The 19,092-nt window shown below is 41.7% G+C and overlaps 2 protein-coding genes across 4 annotated transcripts in view; one reads left to right on the top strand and one right to left on the bottom strand.

Annotated features, from left to right (window-relative positions):
- EGFLAM (EGF like, fibronectin type III and laminin G domains) overlaps nt 1–5,783 on the top strand; it is a 72,942-nt gene extending 67,159 nt beyond the window's left edge. For 2 of the 3 annotated variants that reach the window (XM_054004266.1, XM_054004263.1), the window contains 4 exons: nt 232–375; nt 2,905–2,988; nt 4,036–4,139; nt 4,643–5,783. In XM_054004266.1, coding sequence (XP_053860241.1) covers nt 232–375; nt 2,905–2,988; nt 4,036–4,139; nt 4,643–4,797 — 487 coding nt within the window. In that variant the 3' untranslated portion in view covers nt 4,798–5,783. The remainder of the gene's footprint in view (nt 1–231; nt 376–2,904; nt 2,989–4,035; nt 4,140–4,642) is intronic. The other variant, XM_054004265.1, reaches the window with a different exon arrangement.
- A 5,268-nt stretch (nt 5,784–11,051) lies between these two features.
- The window catches only part of LIFR (LIF receptor subunit alpha), a 33,291-nt gene continuing 25,250 nt past the window's right edge, over nt 11,052–19,092 (bottom strand). The window contains exon 19 of the mRNA XM_054003521.1: nt 11,052–18,460. Within this exon, the coding sequence (XP_053859496.1) occupies nt 17,822–18,460 (639 nt within the window). The 3' untranslated portion in view covers nt 11,052–17,821. The remainder of the gene's footprint in view (nt 18,461–19,092) is intronic.

The following is a 19,092-nucleotide window of genomic DNA, read 5'->3' as shown; positions in this document are numbered from 1 at the left end:
CAGCTATTGTGTTTGGGATTCTGGAGAGAGGAGTTAAATTCCCCTACTCTGAAACGATGGAAATGAGGATTTGAGCCAGAATACTTCACAAATCAGCATGTAAATGAGTTGCAGGACAGTAACCCACCAGACCAGCAGAGACTAAATACTGCATCATCTTTTATGTTTTTTTGAAAGAAGACTGGCACAATTTAGTATTTTCCTATTATTTCCTTGTTCTGCATTAAACAGGGTATCAGGAACAAGAACGAACGTTTTCATGAGGTTTAAAACCACAATGAAGGAAGGCCTTTTGATGTGGAGGGGAAACAGCCCCATGAGACCTAACAGTGATTTCATCTCTCTAGGCCTTCAGGAGGGAGCATTAATATTCAGGTAAACTTTCTCTTCCTTGTTTGTGTAACACACAGAGTTCAAGGGAGTTGCTACAACACATACAGTGCACTTGTCCCTTGGCACAGTGTGAGACACTCTCATCCTCAAAGTTTTGTTCAATGATGGGTCTCATTTGCTGTCTGGGAGAGGATGTAAGTTGAAGAGGTAATGTGCTGCAAGATTTGTATCATGCTTTCCCAATTTTTCAAACATCAGGGCTTTATTGTGATTTTCTGAAAGATTTCTTATGAGGGGATGAATACTCTTGGTAAGCCTATTAAACATGCCTGTTAAATCTATCTCAGGCAGAGCAGGGTGGGGCTGGCAGGGGTCGAGGACAAATTTTGGTGGTGCCAGTGCTCACTGTGGGCTTACTCTTTGCCAGACAGTGCACACAGGAGCAGGGCTTCCACCACCTCAAACCCCCAGATATCCAGCCCTGTGACACGCACACAGCTGTCACCACACTTTGTTTCTGCCACCATCTACAGAATCACTTAATTAAGCAGTAATACTGCTGTCAAAATGGTGAAATTGGGAAGTATTGGGAAATGCTGGGGTTTTGCTCCAGCATCTCTTTCTCCCTTGCAGACACTCAGGCACACCTTGTGCAACTTTTTGCTTGGTGCTTTTATGGGATTCCTGTGTTTTGAAAGCCTTGTGTTTCCTCATGGTGCTCCTTTAGGTTGTGTAAGGCAAATACTGAAACAGCAAACCACAGATGCAATCACTATCATGGATTGTTGTGAGACACTGTCAATAATGTAGCAGAGAGTTTATTATTTAAAATATTTTTTTTTACTTTACTTAACTGGCTGTTCTTTGCTACAATGAATGTAGAGATAAGTAGCATATTTCTATTTAAATTAATTTATTTTAAGCTTTTTTTTTTTTTTTTTTTAATATGATTTAACAGTGGCTAACTTGGCAAAAACTCTTAGTTTCCTCACTGATTTATAAACAAGGAACTGACTCTGCAGAAGTGGTGCACTGTTTAAATGTCTTTGGGAGGGACTGTCTTTCTAAGACACATGGTAGTAAGTGGCCACTCTATTTTGTTTCTGAAACACAGTGCAATTTTTATTAGGTTGCTGCTCTTCCCCAGAGAAGATGATAGTCAAAGACTTTAAACCAAACCAGCTCAATTTTACTAAAATACCTTCCACATGCATTTAGGAAGGTAAAAAATTAAACTACCAAAATAAAACCCACATAAGCAATAACTGTTTACTGAAGGGGAGCATCAAAGAAGATGGAGAAAGGAAAAATGCATTAAAAAATCATTCTGAAAGATTGATCCTCATGCTACATTTTCACCTTTTGATAGGTGAAGTCAAGAGACTATCAGGGCTGTGACTTTGTCTGAAGAATTTTCCTGCAGCCCGTTTAGATGTCTGTGTTCTGATCCAATTTGAAATCCAAAACACACTTTTACTTTCCCATTTTCTATGGCTTTATTCCCTGTATAGTGTACTTGCTGCTATAAATTCTTTCTGTTGCTCCCTGCTTCTGTCAAAGGTTATTTCACTGTTGTAGGGAGATAGCTTTGTAGGGAGATTCATTAGGGATATGTATCTCATTTCTGTTATCAAAGGTCTAACATTTTGATGCAATCCTGAACACCCAAATCCTCTTGTTTTTAACCTAGGCTTGTGTCTGTATCCTGGGTAAAAGGGAATGTTTACCTGAGACTCACTTAAACCCCTGGAGAAGAAACAAATTTAGGGTAACCAGTTTGCTCTGGCAGCTCACAGTTTAATGTGCTGTTCTTGAGAACCTCACCCTGGCCATGAGTTCATTCCATGTTCAGTCCTTTTTGGAGAGATAGTAATGTTGGCTTTAATCCCTCCTGCTTTGTACAGGCTGAAGTCCAGCAGCAGCTAGTTCATCCGGAGCACTCAATAGCTCACTGTGCTGTAGCAGCTACTTCTCTTTTGTTAAGGTTGGCCCAAGCTTCAGGGACCAAGAAATTAAGATGCCTGAAGTGTAAACATGATGGGGACATTATATCTGCTGAGTTTTTTTTTTAGTGGAAGCAAGCACAAAGAAATAGAGTAGTAGCTGAAGTAGCTGCATTTATTAGACTTCACCTTTTCTAACATCACAGGTCTCAACCTTCCCTATATTTCAGATGGCTTGTAGATCTGTTATAGGTTGCATGCTTATTTGCTCTTGTAAAAATTTATTTATTAACCATATTTGCAAATCCCCACTGTGGTCTCCCACTAGGCCAAAGAACTGTAGATCACTGACTTCATAATTCCTTGCTTTGGGGAAGAATGGCCATGCAGAGGCTCTCTTCTTGCTCCCATGGGAAGGTGGTGATGGTACCCACTCTGACTCAGGGAGTTTTACCTGCTTGTCCGTGAGACTGACTTTACAAAATAAGAGCAATGCTGCTGGGACTCCAAAGGACTCCACTGATTGCCCCAAAATCTGAGCCAAAAGGGAGTAAGGATGCCTGAGCAACTTGGCAGGCAAACGGTCCTTTCAAGGAAGGCAGTAACATTTCAATTTTTTTAATTGTAGCTACAATCTGGGAAGTGGTATTGCTTCCATCATGGTGAACGGCTCTTTCAGCGATGGCCGGTGGCACAGAGTCAAAGCTGTTCGGTAAGTGGGCAGGCTTCATCTGGGAGGCACTTGGGAGCCACCCTGCCATTAAAGATGCTGTTTGGCATGTCTGGGTGCTGGTGGGGTGTGAATGACTGCAGCTTCACACTCACACTTCGCTTAGGAGTGGAACTGTTAGCAGCTTGGCTGTTTCAGGATGATGTACACAAAGACTGCTGTATTTGAGGTGACAGTGCCAACTCGGCATAGCCCAAGGCAGGCTGCCAAAGTCATGCAGGGCTATTCTGGGGCTGTGACAGACATTCTACTAAACATATACCATTTCGGTTAAGAGTATTTTTTCTTTAATGTCTGCATTTTAAAATTCCCTGGTGAGCATTTTGTGGGCTGGCACAAGCATTGGAGCACAGACAGTGTAAACGTAGTTTTTCTATTTGGAGGAGGTGCAGACATTTTGCAGTGTATATATGACTCATATTTATAACTCATTACCTCATGGGAGGCAACTGTGTCCAGCAGGGAAAGCATACTCTCTCTTCATGAGAGGTTGATTCCCTGGAAGTCAGACATTTAGCACAACTTGTTACCAAACTCAGTGAGAACAGGACCCATCAAGTAGCTTTTCTGTTAATACTCTCATTGACCATATGTAAAATGGCTCTAGTAAGAAACAAAACTGCCTAAAAGTAAGTCTTAGCTTGCTCATTTTTTCCCTGCTGTTGAAGCTTCTGCTGTTAACTTTTAACATTACATTTGATTTTTAACAACAGGTCAGAATGTGCCCATCCCCTCTGTCCCCTACCTGTCCAATTTGATTGTTTTCCAGCACTTTCTGCTCTGCAAATATGTCCTGCACACTTTGCAGACACTTTGCAGGACATCTGTAAAAAAAAATCCTAAAACCTGGGAAGTCTGGATGGCCATAGTACACTGTGTCTCTCTGGGGCTTCCCATTTCCAAGCCTTCACCATGACTCCAGCTAAGCTCTGAGTTGCTCTGGTCTCCTGGCGAGTGGAAAATGCCACTGCTCCTCCTCCCATCTGATTGTAGGCTGGATGAACAAGAGTGGTTTGCTTTTTGTTTCAGAGATGGACAGTCTGGCAAAGTAACCGTGGACGATTATGGTGCCAGGACCGGTAAATCCCCTGGGAAGATGAGGCAGTTAAATATCAATGGAGATCTCTATGTAGGTGGGTGCTACTTATTCACATTCAGGACACAGATGCAAGGTGAGCTGCAAGGCAGGGCTTTCCAGCTCTGTCCAGCTCCTAGTGGAGGTGTCACACAGCAGCCTCTAGTCTGCCACAGCCTGTTTTATGTGAGGAGGACTCTCTGAGTGGGATGGGGGAATGGTATAAGAAGGGATAAGCACTATAGGACACCCAGTGGTACTCCTGGCATGTACATAGAGAAGCAGCAAGAGGCAGCTAGAAACCCCACACCTGGGCACAAGCTGATTCAGCTCTTACTGATGCTACAATTTCTGGAATAAATAATTAGTGTCCTAATTCATTACCTCCTGCTTATCCCCTCTGTAGTTTCAAGTGCTTAAAAATGTTACTTAAAACAACACAGAGAAACCTATAAGTTAAAATTCCCTTTTGAGGTGCACTAGGAAAGGCATTGCTGGGTGTGCAGCCTGCCAAGCAGGAGCAGATGCCCGTATTGGTACTGACAGCTGCCTTTCCCGCAGGTGGCATGAAGGAAATTGCCCTGCACACGAACCGGCAGTACCTGCGGGGGCTGGTGGGCTGCATCTCCCACCTCACGCTCTCAACTGACTACCACATCTCACTGGTGGAGGATGCTGCCAATGGGAAGAACATCAACACGTGTGGGACCAAGTGACAAGAAAGGAATCCCGGTGCTGAGGACCCATCATGTGCTTGTGTGTGTGGCTGAGTGAGAGCTGGCTGATGCAGTCCTCTACAGCCAGACCATGTTTGCCATCTGGGAAGGTGACAAAGCCAAAGGGAAATCCAAAACCAAGAAAAACAAAAGAACATTTTTCCTCTCTCATTCCCTCTCCTTTCCTGTCCAAATGAAAATCAAGCATTTTGTGTATGAACCGTGCCCTCTACCCCTTAAGTGTTTAGTGAATGCTAAAGGTTGTGCATCAGTGCAAACGGCAAAGTGTGATATTATGAATAGCTCAGTGACTGTGTTTTGTGGTCCTTAGGTTATCTTTTGTAGTATCAGAGAAAGCAATCTTGAAACATCTGAAATCATCCTACCCTGCAGTGATACAGTGACTGTGCTGTTCAACAAATACACCATCGGGCAGCATATTTCTGCATTCACATGCAGGTCCTGGAACAAGCAGTTCTCCTTAGCACTCTCTGATTTAGCTAAGTTATGTTTCATCCTGTGTAACAGGATAACAGTTACAATGACTGGTTTCAAAATATTGTTGTTTGTGGAGGAGGAAGGTTCTTACAAGTCTACTTTTTTATTACAAGCAACAAAAAAATGAACCAATTTTGTAGAAGTAATTTTATACTTGTCTATTTTTTATAGCAGCAGCAGACCTGCTTACATGGCATCACTTTTAACATCTACATGTACTATACAGTTAGCTCTTTGCACACTTTCCTAAAAATAGAAAAGTGGCCAGTGGCTTAATGTCTGTATTATACAGTTTTAATGGGGATATTTGTGAGTTATGACCAGTTTTACATTTGACTATTTTTGTTCTGTAAATTTTGACAGTTTAAAATTGTACATTATGAAGCTTTCCTGTCTTAAACAGATTAAAAGATTAGGAAAAAAAAGAGCAAATACTTGCTACTGTGGTATTATAAATTTCATTTTTTTTTAAAAAAATAAGAACAGGTATTGCAAGAGACTTTGGAAGGTCACAGTCCTCTTAAAATGTTATGTTTTTTAGGCACTGGCCCAGCACTTATGCAACCTTGATTGCCAAAGTGTAATTTAAGCAGGCAGAGTGCTGTTGAAACACTGAAAGAGTGGTCCAGAATTTCATAACTTGGAGATTTTTCTTCCTTAATTCTTTGTTCAAAGTGGATGAGTGAGCCTGTGGAGGGGCTGGTGGGAGGAAGAGAGACCAACCATGCTGCAGGGCACCCCTCAGCCTGCCACGTGCCTGTGGCAGGGGAGCCACAAACTTCCTCAGGGGCACAGGCTCATCTGAATGCCTGTGAGCTGAAAGGACCTGATGTGGTGAAAGCAATGGACATGAGGTGGTTTCTGCTGCATTTTTACTGTGCCCAGAGTGCTCCTGCCCCCCTGAGAGCTCACACATATTCCCTAGATTCATCCCACCGATAGCAAATCTAGATAACAGTACAGGCAAATTCCTGCCAAGGACACCTCAGCTCCTGTCCTGCATGCTAAAGGGACACCCTTTAGCACATCTCTTAGGCTAAAGATGTTGTGCTCCTTGTAGGTGAAGTAGCAGTGGTCAAAAAACAAATGCAGGCACTTATTAGAAACAGAAAGTAAAAAAAAAAAAAAAAAGTGGTGGTGCCATCATGTGATGTGCACCTTTGCGCTGCCCCCTGTTCAAATGATACTTCAGGAAAAAAGTTTGTAGAAGACACGGGCAGCTTGCAGAGGAACTGGAGACACTCATGGTTCTCCTCCCAGGAGAAGCAAAGTTTTGTTTGGCTTGGAGCCCCATGGGGAAGGAGAAACCCTCTGTGGCTGGGAAAAAGCAGGACAAAGTATACCAGATCAAATGTGCCTTTGAAACGAAAGTAAATGGAATTGGATGCCTTGGAATGTAAAATGAAAATGTGTTGAGTTTGAAAGAGTGAAAACTAAAATTTCTGGAGGCTGAAGATGTTTCTGTCTACTCAGTGTAGCCCTGTGGGCGTGGCCTGACACAGCCTTGGGTCGTGTCTGAGCTGCCTGAGAGGGAAAATTCACATCTTATGAGCTTGAGGGATTTTCCAGATGCTAATGACCTGTCCTGACCTGGCACAGAGTAGGGGGATTTGACTGGCTGTAGCTCTAATCCTCTGGACATGTTGTGCTAGTGTTCATGGGGCTCTACCACGGTCCACAAACAGCATCATCCTCTGCTCTGTCTTACATGTCTCGTCTTTCCCATCCTTTCGTTTCTGTCACAGGGTTTGGAGACCAGTTCCAAGACAAACATCTGGTGGGAGAGGTCTCTATTTTAAGATAATTTACTGCAGAATACCGGGCGCTTTGGTACGAGGCGGTGCTTCTCCAAAACAAAAGCAGCTCTTCTGAAATGTCGGGGAGGGAGGGGCGTGGGTAGGAAATACCTCTGTTGTTGTTGTGGAAAAAGTAGAGCAGCGAACGGCAGCTCCCCAGCAGCCTGTTTCCAACTCTGCTTATCACCACGCGGGAATTTGGGGCTGGCGACATCACCCTGCAGAGGTGCAGGCTGAGCACGGGCAGCACAGCTGTGCGGTGCCAGCCGGGCAGGGGGTTGAGGCGTGAATAGCAAAGATGCTGAGTGGTTTAAATCGTTAAAAAAAGGATCCTTTCTGCATCCTTTTAAAGGCAATCTGAGAAACTTCCCTCATCTATGTCTCCTCTCCACTCTTCCTGGTAAAGCTTGGGGATAGGTTTCCTCTGTGGTTTCCACTCCAGGGGCTGAGCAGGAGACAGGTACCAGAAAATCAGGAACATCTGACCACATGTGGAGGTTCTGCCCCTCCTGCCCTCTGCCACCCTCCCCACTGACGCTGGGTCAGGGAAGGAGAAAGGAAAGGTGGGCAGTGCATGGCAAAGTGATTAGTTATTTTCCCAGGAACTGGCCTGCATGTGCTGCTCGCTGTCTCCAGGAATGTTTATTAGTCACATTCCTCATAGCTTGGGCTGACTCAGATGCAAGGCATGACCCCAGTGCTGAACAGGGTAAGGTCCTGCCGGTTGGAGCCGTGTCCCTTTTGCTGCAGTTACCTGTGCAAACCAGCAGAGAAGGCAGCAGCCACAAGAGCTTGTACCTCTCTTTGCAATTTTATCTCCTTCCTTAAACTGCAGTTCCTATTTTTCTTACTAGTGTTCCACATTATTCCCCAAACATGTAACATTCGACTTAGTAGGGATAAAGACCTGCCTTGATGCCAGCTTTGGCGGGCTGAGTCAGGCTTTGTGCTGAGCGCTGGCTGCTGGCCAGAGCTGCTTCCTGGTTGCCCCTCACTCTGCCCGGGGCAAAATGTCTTGCTACTCTCCACTACTCTATCTCCATGGGAACCAGCTACTAGGATTCAGAAGTTAGGAGTAATCTGCTTCATCCTAAAGCAAAATAAGGAAAAAAGAAAAAGAAAGCAAGTGAAGGGGTTCTGAAGCCAGATGAGACTTAGCAATGCTCCCTGTGGTTGGAAAATCCTTGCTCCAGTCGTTTGTCCTGGGTCACCTAGGAGCTCATTTCCATCCCAGTCCTCCCAGATTGGCCCCAGGGAGGAAAATAGTGAAGAGGAAGAGGAGGAGGGGGCTGCCAGGTTTAGTAGGTTGCCCATTCCCTGGATGGAGAATTACCCTGCAATAGCTGCCTGGTAGAAGTTGCTATTTTTTCAGCCAGGCTTTCCTTTTGAGAAAAAATTTTCATTCTGTTTGCACAGCAAAGTAAACTGGGTAGAAAATGTACTGTTCCAGCTCTGCATGTTCAGCTCCCTCCACAACAGCATCACCCCTCGAGGGGCAAATCTCCTCACTTTAAAGGACTGGATAGGGTACAGTCGTGGTTTACTCATGGAGAGCAACAGCCACATCCCATCAGACAGATATATCTTTTATCACCATTTTATTTCTTGGGTGGTGGGGGGTGGGGTGTTCCCCTTCCCCAATCCTCTCCCTCTCAATTTTTTCATTGGTTTGAGTCATTGTGGGCACTGTGGGGCCCACAAGGCACTGTGACGTTGTGCCCTTGATTCTGCACTTAGGCATTTCACTCATGAATAACAGCCTGGTGCCAGCACCTGTGGTCACTGCAGCTCTGCAAGGTCCTGGCTTTTTGTCCCTGTGGACAGGACTCGTTCATCTGTGAGTGCCCTCTTGTCAAATCCCTTGTGATGGAAACTGCCTGGCAGTGCTGTGACCGACTGCCCTGATTTCTTTTGAATATCCATTCACTGTCACAGCATTTTTCTTTGTTCATTGTGCACTAAGACAAAGATGACACTGTTCCTCTTCCCCTGCTCTTTCTTTTTAAATCTTCCCTCAGTCTTTCTTTCTAGGAAAACAACTGTGCCAGTTCTTTCAACACCATCCCCACAGGCCATGTTTTCCAGCACTTTTTGTTACTGAGATGTATGGAGAAATGTGGAAGAAATGGAGCTGCAGAGCACGGACACCCCATGTTCTATCTCACAAAACAGCAGCTTTCCAACCTAATTTTTTTGTTTTGCAGACTCTTAAATAGCAACCTACATCATCACTTTTTGTGGCCGTGGCTGATTTTTCCTAAATTTTTCTGTCTTTTGAAAACATGGGAGGAGCAATATCTAATATTTTCTTTACCATTTCACTTGCTTCCATTTTCTTTTCTTCTCTAAAATTTTTAGTTTTGGTGTCAGAAAAGTGGAATTCAAAAATGGAATCACCCATTTATCATTATGTTTAGGCAGCTTTCATTTGAACTGATTGTTCTTACCAAAACACAGATTTCTTTTAATAGGTAACAAATGTTTCATACAGAGGGACTTTATTTATGTGTTGAGAGAAACTGTCTGTGGTTGCAAATGCGGGAGAGCATGTACTTTAATGCTACAGCCAGTGCCACATTGGGAGCAACCAGCACTGGCAGCACAGGGAGACTCAAATAGAAGACAAAGTTGTGTGCTGGAACATGGCCAGAAAACATGGATGGTCTGACTCCCTCTGTCCACTCTCATTGTGATTGTCATGTATGGGATAGTTCATGGTCCCTGCAAAAAAACCTCCTGCTTTCATGGTCCTCTGCTGCTGCTGTTGTGTATCTCCATGATTATTGTATCTAGTCATTTTAGCTGCCCAGGAGCCCAACTGGATTAACCTGGTTTTGCTAGACATTGAACGAGCTATATCTGAACACATGCAGTATCTTCAGAAGATATTGCAAAGCCATCATCCTCTTAGTTCTTTTAGACTTGAGACACATATGATGGAGTGAGACCTATCTGGAACTCTTCCCTGGTGTCCCTGCTCTGACCAGAACAGTAGCAGGGCTGGAGAGGGCAGCTGTGGGTTTCACTTTTGGAACAATTAAGCTTTTCCTCATTTCCACAGCTCTAAGTGTCTTTTCAGAGCAGTACTCTTCAGTCCCACTAAAAGTCCTTAATCCCACATTTCCCCAGTGCTTAGAGGAGCTCCCACACCCTGCCCAGTTGCTGTCACATCAAGCTGCACCAATCTGCTGTTGTGAAGCAAGGAATTGACTTTGACTTTCAAGGATGCCTCCAAAGAGATAGAGAGAGCAGAATGCCACCATGCCATGATGGTTTCATGTGATGTGCTGTGGTGTACCATCTGTCATTACACACATTGCTAAGTTCAGGTATCATTGCCAGGTAAAGGTGCTGTGGGTTAGATGAGCCACAAAATTCTTTGGCTGTCTCTAAGACACCAAATAATAAAACATAAATGGCCTCAAGCATAAGGCCCATGACCATTAGCTAGTCATCTCAGTTCCACTAAAACATGCTAAGACAGTGTCCTGTGCCACCCAAACCAAGCCCACAGTGCACAGCCTTGGCCCCTTCATCCTGCCACTTCATCCCAGTACAGGGATGTCCCCCATGCAGAGTCTGCAGGGGCTGATGTCTGCACATCCTCAGCCCAGGTGTGCAGTGGCCTCACATATCAAACCCCAGCTGTGTTAGAGCTACAAGCCAAGGAGGACATGGGTAAGTGATCTGGACTTTTTCCTATTACTGCATTGTATGGCAAGAACAGGAGGGCTTCAGTGGGCCTTGGAAATGGTAGGGTCTCTTGTGGTGAGGAGAAGCTGCTCAGGGAATATCTGTTACTATCCACTCTGCCTATCAGGAAGCCAAGGCTGTGCTTGTTAGATCCTGTGGTTATTTACTCTGGCACAAAATTCAAATAACTCTGTTTGTACTGGGGCATGAGCAGAACTTAAATCTTAATTAAAAAATAAATGGGAAAGCAAATAATATGAAAACAAATAAGAGTGTAAGAAAATATATTTATTAAATTTCATGGCAATACTATGGCAAAATTGTTAAACACATGCTTACTTTTAGACACCCAAGCAATACAACAGGAGTTACATCAAGCAAGCAAACTAGGTTTAAAATGTATGCAAAGTTTTATCTTAGTGTTAGGTTAGTCTTACATGTCAACTGCCACACTGAAATATTATATCCCCAACATGATCCCATGCTTCCTTTTTTAAGCATGCATTTGTTTAACTGCTTAGCTGATCAATTTTCATATCGATACACTTCGTTGAATCAGTATTTTACTTGGCATGCTACAGCTTTATTAAAGTGCCTTGTGATGATTTTGCTAAAATCGTGAAAGAAGTAATTTTTCAATAGCAGATTTGGAAGCTGGAAAATTTCAGTATCATTCAGCAACAAAAATATGCTGAATGACTTACTAGTTGTAGTGTGTTATGAAGACTATTTTTTCAGCTCAATCTACTGATTTATTCTCAGAATTAACTTCTATAGATGACTATGTTGAATTGGCAAACAATATTTTCACTAGTATTTAACAAAAGTCCATTAAAATCTTCATAAAAACAGAACATAAAAAACATCTCTAAACAAATTATTTATGCTGTAAAAAATATGGTATAAAAAGAGCTAAAAAAAATTTGAACCTATTCACAGTATATGTTTAAAGTTACAGCATTATAGTACAATGTTGTATGTTTTTTCAGGTGACCTGTATGATTCCACCAGTTCTGATGTTTTGTGTGCCACAACAGGCTCAAAGTTCAAATTGCTGTTACCTTCAAGTAGGATTTCAGATATGATACGATTCAGTTGTCTTCTCTTTTTGCTATCCCCAGCTTTACAAACTTTTGACATGCTATCAAAACGTAAAATGTTTCCAAAGCCATTCTTGAACCACATTTAGAAAACATTGACAAAGTGATGTTGAAGGATTCTTTTTTTACTACTAAAGGGTGTGACCTTTCTATTTTACTTTGCCCTGCTCAAGCTATTAATTTTTAAATTTTTCTTAATCCAAATAATGTAAAAGTGAAAATTTCACTTTTTGCTTTGTTCCTGGGTTAGTTTTACTCACTACTTTTTGAACAACGTGAGACCAAGTGAGCTGCAAAGGTATTGAGCCTCCTAGTGGAAGTTGTCCAAAAATTTCCACTGAAGCTTGCTTTCAGTCAAAATGCAGATTTGGGACTGTCCTAGAGATTTTGTTAGGTATCACATTGAAAACCAAGGATTTCATCTGCTCTGGTGCACCACAAAGTCACCTGGACAGTGCTGTCACAAGAGGAGGGTGACACTGGAGAGGGATTAACCCCATCCTCTCATGAAATACCCTGCCATTAGACCAGCTCACTTGCATGGGGATGCTAAGCCCCTGCTCTCCAAAACCCAGAAGTCTTCTGGAAGTTTTTTTTTTCCAGTTGTAAAAGCAGAAGGAATTAATAGATCCTTTTGTGGGGGAGAAGTATTTTCATGCACAATACTGGGACAACTTATAAAGTTACAGAAAGCCTGCCAGTATCATCTGAGGTTTGCCTGTACAACATGCAAAAAGCAAACAAACACTGGCTATCTTAGAAACAATGGGGAAAATCCAGACTTGTATTAATGGGGGAGGGGAAAGAAAATTGTAGTGGAATAAACTATTTTACACCTCCTAATGAGATATCTAAGACAGTCTTAAACATAAGGGAATTAAACACTCAAACACTTCTGAATCCTTGTCTAGCATTTGGGGTCTGGGACTGTGTTTCCAGGCTGGCTAAGGAAAAGACAAGGGAAAAAAACCAACAAATACTGCCAACAGCATCTCTGAGCATGGTCCACACAGGGCATCACTTAATGCACTGCACCACAAGGGTTGCGAAGTGTGTTGGGAGGAGCACAAGACAGCAGGTGCTTCCTCTAGACAAAACTGTCTCAGAAGGTATATATTCATGTGCAGAACTCCAAAAAAAATCACTGTGGCAATTGCAAGCTGACTTCCTCTGCCATATGCACCTAGGCACATGATGATGCAAGCACATGTGTGCATTAAAGGGTTAGGACTTAGTGTTATAAATATTAAATGTCATTTGCACTGAAGTCTTCATCAAAGTCTGGCAGAACAGAAAATGCTATTTACATGGGAAGCTCTTCACAGATTTATGGTACACAGAGCCTTGCTAGCAATCTCATTCTCTAAATGTTACATTTTTCTAATATCTGTCAAATTATTTTACTATATTTCTATCTACTTGTAGAGATACAAGTATTCTATTTACAAAGCAGTATTCATTTAAAAACAGAGCACGCAATTTATCATTGCCTTTTCAGAGTGATGCCTTATCTAGCCTTCTCTCTCCAGTGCACCCAATCACTTTAATTTTTGCTCCTATTCATGTTCAACTGAGTGTCCTGGAGGACATGATCACAGGAAATAATACCACAGCATTAAGCTTTACCTCGCTGAACCTATCAACAACAACATAAAATGTGACTTGAAAATGCCTCTTCAGAGCAGCCTAAAGCTTGAGGTCAGCAGGAGTGTGCTGCTGCCAGTTACTAACAAAGTAAAATTCTGGTCCCCCACATAAACCAAAGATGAAGAAACACGGTGCATCTGCCAATTGTGCCATGACAAACCACACAGCGACTGGCTCCCTTTAGAAATGGTTTACCCATGAAAGCAGCAACTAGAGATAATAAAGACAGCAAATGTCAGTTATCGGGTTCTAGGTCTGCCTATACAGCCACTGCATAGCAGGGGAGGTAATTCACTGCCTGCCTGTAATATTAGCTTACTATTTTGTTGATATATTAACTAGTAGTTCTGTGAGGTATATCACATGCAGATCTACCATCCCAAAATGTAACACAAGCCTGAGATCCCAGATCTTGTGCATGTCAAAAAACAAAAAATAATGAATGTGTCAAATAGGAGAGTGCACAATGATACATCAAACGTGACCAATGTTCCATACGTACAGTGAACAGTACAAAAATCCATTGCAAAACTTAAATTGTCACATATGACAGGCATGGCTCAAAAATAAAAAGCAGCAGAACCAACGACTTTCTTCAGAAAGCAACTGCTTGGCATTAATACCCTACATCTCCGAACACTGATCCTGGAGGACTGAAGTCAGGCATGACACAATCCCTTCTGGTCATATCCCTTCTGGAAGTTGTTGGATTTTGTTTTTTGTTTGGTTCTTTATAATTTTTTTTAAATGCTGCATTTTTTACTCTTCTAAAAAGTGAAGTAAAAAATCCAAAATAACTAAAAATAAATGTTCAATAAAGGATAAGATTTTCCACAAAAGGATAGTAAGGAAATGCTCTTCAAACTTTACGATTCCTAATATATTTTTCAGAAAAAAACTTGTCCAAAGAGGCTCTTCAGGAAGCTAGAAGGCACTAGTACAAAGAATCTGATCGCCTCTGAAGCTTACTGTGTTATCAAAGCATTTAGAGGCCATGAGAGAGCACCATGCTTTGAAAGAGCATTTGGTTCAAAGACATTCCTAAAGATGCTTCACTGGTTTAACATGGCACTTGGGCTCAGAAAGCAAGTCTATTCCCCGACTGTCCTTGTCATTCATCTCGACTGCTCCACATACCCAGGGGTGGTTGATCACAACATTAGCACACCACCTCTTCCTATGCATCTGAATTCACTGCTGAAGATCTGAGATAGGCATTTGAAAGGCAGCACTGAATAGGCTCAAAGGAAACGACAAAGGTGAAGCAGCTAAGCTTTCAAGTGCTGGAATGACAACTGCTTACTAGCTCTTCAGCTTTAAGCAATAATGATGCTACAGATACTGCACAAGCCTGTGTCTCTCCCACATTTGCCCCACTTTTCTTACTGAAGCAATTGCTGTTAAAGGATCTTTCTGACCTGCATCCTGAAAGTCAGAATACCTGGTATATAGTCAAGAATTAAAAATAAAAAGGAAAAAAAAGAGGGATGAATAATTAGGTCAGAGAGAGTTTATAACATCAACATTGAGGCAGAACATGCATTTGTGGAGCTTTTCCTTACCTAATCACTAAGAAATGAAGCAATTTAAAATGTTGTCATCTTTACTGAATAGGAGGAGCAGCACACTGGGAAACCTGAGTATGTGATGCTTATGTGTAAGTTCACCATGTGAACACTGAGAATGGTCCTAAACTACTTCCTGTGAGAACTCTGTGTGTTCTCTGCAGCTGTCCTGATTTCCAGGCTCCAAATTAAAAATTGTTAGTACTCTCAAACTGCAGTTTGATTTTGTTTCTTGCAATACACAGCCATATGAAAAGCCCACTTATTCTTCATGGTCAGCTGTTCTGAGGTTTTCTTTTTTCAGTTGGATTACCATACAATACTGATTGCTCCTCTGCACTGAGAAACTGCTCTATTTAAAAAAAAAAACCCTAACCACTATCCATACACGCTGTCCATGACATCATCTGCTTTCAATTAAAAGCATATAGCAGCAAAAGCTAAAATTCCTCTTAGGAGATGGACACACTAAGCCAAATCTACACTAATGAAAAGAAATACTCTTAAAAAATAATAATTATAAAAAACAGTTGTTACTATTAGGATTTAGCCTCCTCCCAGCTATCAATCGCAAGGAAGCTTAACTACTTCCTTTCATGTGTTAGTTTAATGTTCTAAGTAATAGGCTATGACACTTCTCTTGTGCTCATGTTTGGTTACAAATGGACATCAGCTCTTTGCACTGCCTTTCTTTCCACGTGCAGCCCTGCTAATTCAAAGACTCAAAAAATGGATCTTATGTGCACTTTCTGTTCTTTCAGAGACACCTTGTACTCTGCCAGACCTGCAGACTAATCTGTTCTTCACTTTTTCACAGTTCACTCTTCAGGGAGGCACATACAGGAAGTTGTTACCTACTATGGTAACTATTTAGAGCTTTGCCTTTTTGTCAGTTTTGAAACACCTCTACACTTTCGTTCTATGGAGACGGCAGAGATATGTCAGCCTCTGAAACTGAACCACCCATTGCTGTGATTATGTTTAACCTTATGCTTGGTTTTATTTTGATGGCCAGATCATGTGGTTTGGAGACCAAATGTCTTTCAAGTTATCCTCCTAGTCTACTCTCAAACCAATACAACTAGCAGCCAAGCCAATTCTCCTATCTGTTTTGTTTCGAAAACCATTCCCATGTCTCATTTATTAAAAAAACCCAAAACCCAAAACCAAACAACAATCCAAACCCCAAACAAAGCACAGTAGCTAAGGAAATGGAGATTTAAAAAAAAATGGTTAGAACTATATGGAGACCCTTTTAGATCAAGCTCTTTAAACATCTGATGCCTCCCCACTGTTTTACAGCAAGAAACAGGCAAATTCTCAAACATTTTTCCTGTAAGCTAGTGAAATTCATGTATGCCACAGCCTAAAATTTACACAGTGAAATGTTATAGTTACAGTTGTTTAGAGATGCACATGGGAAAACAAGCGTTTTAAAAGACGATTGTAACTAAGCATTCCTTTAAGCACACAAATGTACATAATTTAAGCTTCCTTTGCATCACATATCTGGTAAAGGAGAGGTAGAATTAGCGGCACTAAAACCTCTGTGGGTTTCTCCCTGCCACTAGAGAAATCCTACCTTGTACTCCCAGGTAGGATTTGTATAGAAGGTCCTGTTGGACTGACGCCTAAAATCAAAGATCAGCCAGGCAGCAGGTAATACAAAGCTAATACGATAAAGACCATCCAAAAAGCAATTTCTCCTCAAGGACCTAGTCCTACTACCTCTAATTTCATGTGCCAAACTGCGTCAGCAACCAAGGTGAGTAGACAGAGATTTCCCCACGGCTTACATTACTGCATAGTGCAAAGACTGCTGAACACTGAGGGTGAATGGACTACTGTACCACTTCAAAGCAGGAGATCTGGAGCAGAAGCTATGAAATACAAAATGTATTAGTGCAATACATCAGGAAAGATTAACTCTTTAACCAAAAGATAGAAAAAATATAGAGCATTCAAAGTTTTTTTTTTTTAAAGGAAGTTTTAAACTTTATGCAGCTCTTGTTGAGGTTTCAATCAGTGTTACACTTCTTTTCCCCAAGTTTGTACCCCTGAGTCAAACATTTAATAAACATTGTACAGTAGGTACAGAAATTAGTGTCTAGTTAAAAAGCAACAGATTTGAATGGCCATTGCTTTGTAAGTGTTAAACAGTGACAATAACCTTCCATACAGGAGAAGAAAAAAAATAGCACTCTCATTTGTTCTTTGTTTATAACTAGGTAAAAGATCTCAACAGTTTCCCACCACATTGTTTCCATGTCTAAGGCTGAGATTTTATATAAATTACACCTTCAGTAAGGAAATCTGTTGGCACTGCATCATTTGAGTCTGCACAGTTGATAACAACTACAACAAAGCAAAGCAATCTTTCCAAGTTATAAATTGCATGAGACCACGTTTATCTTGGAGCAATGTGTGAAGGTAGGCAGAGATCTTTGACTATAATTATCAGGGGCTGTAAATTCAAAACCCCTTACATCCAATATATTTTACTAGAGTAATAACTAAATTGCTATAATTTTGGCCTCTCAGCCTCTATTACAATGGAATATTAACCCTTTGACTAACTTACACATGGTAACATTCAGCTCACTAGAACTTCTGACTGTCTCCAAGAATAATTAATGCCTTTTGCACTTTTCTTCTTCCTTTCTCTACAATATCAGGAATAAAAGCTTATTCAGAAGGCAGGTTCATGTGCAATGAGGATTCACTGTTAATCATTTGGTTTGTTCTGAAAAAAGTGTGTTAAGGACCACCCTGTGTTAATGGGTTTAGGAGAGTCTTCATCATCTTTTGGGGGAAGCAGAAACTGTCGGGAATTAATTGAACATGGGCTCCCAAAAGATGTATTTTCATTGTTGCTTTCAACTGTTCCAGGAGAGTCTGGAGTGCCCATGTTCCAGGTGTTTGTGTTTGCTTGAGGTCTGTAACCTTCAGTTTTATCCAATTCTTCCTCCACAGGTGAATGACCCTCTATTTTCAGAGCACTGATAGACAGCTGCATTTGTGGCTTATAGCCCGCTGTAGTCACTAAGTCTGTTTCTGGTTCCTCCTCTGGTTTAATTTGAGGTTGATACATTGACTGGATGTCAATGTAAACCACCTGAGATGACTCCCCAGGTTCATCCATAGAGGGATTTGAGATCTCCTCTTCAATGATAGGGGGGCAGTAGGAGACAACAACGTGGTTCTCCATTTCTGAGTCAGAACCATCTTCAGGCACAGTGGTCTCTGCTGCTGGGGACATCATCTCTGTGTCTTCAATCTTTGGAGCTGCAGACTGTGTTTCCACCACTTCAACACTGTTGGGGGTGCACGGGTTCATTTCCAGTGTTTTAAGTGTCTTATTCCCCTGAAATGAGAAAAAGGAGAAGGGGGAGACACTAAGCTAAAAGATCTGGAAAACCCGAAAGCAACAAGTTGCTGAAATTACAGCAGTTTGGTGGCTTGTGGATCGTACTTATCCCATGACCACTAGTACAATACATTAAAAAAAAAAGTGTTTATAATTTTCTGGCAAAAAGTATTTTATGCAAATTAAAGAGACTTGAGATCTTGCAGTAAGTGTTCGAGAACTCTCCCCAAATCTTGTCTTTGTATAAGCCATACCTGAAGGCTGTTTAAATATCATGCCCATCTCCAACTAATGTATCTACCAGGATAATGGGATATGGCAGATCTCCATACTTTCTGCTTCTTCTAACACTTTGACAAATATGGGTGTGTTACTCCTGTATTCTTATCAGGTACTGACACTTCTCATTAGCTGGAAGAAGAGAAATACAACAGTCCTTTCCTAGTTCAAACATTGCAAGTAACTACATTAACAACAACAAAGCTCTAGATAGCACCTGACAAAAGTTACTCAGTAAATTGGCTTGTTTCCCCCTTCCACGGAGTTTTTTTTTCCTACAATTGGAACAGATAAGTCATTTTGCAAAAGAATTCTTTAACTGGTTTTTATCTTTCGGAAGCTTAAAATAC

This window comes from Vidua macroura, chromosome Z (genome assembly GCF_024509145.1).
Source record: "Vidua macroura isolate BioBank_ID:100142 chromosome Z, ASM2450914v1, whole genome shotgun sequence".
In the NCBI taxonomy this organism is placed as follows: domain Eukaryota; kingdom Metazoa; phylum Chordata; class Aves; order Passeriformes; family Viduidae; genus Vidua; species Vidua macroura.
This window is presented reverse-complemented; position numbering and strand designations above follow the sequence as displayed.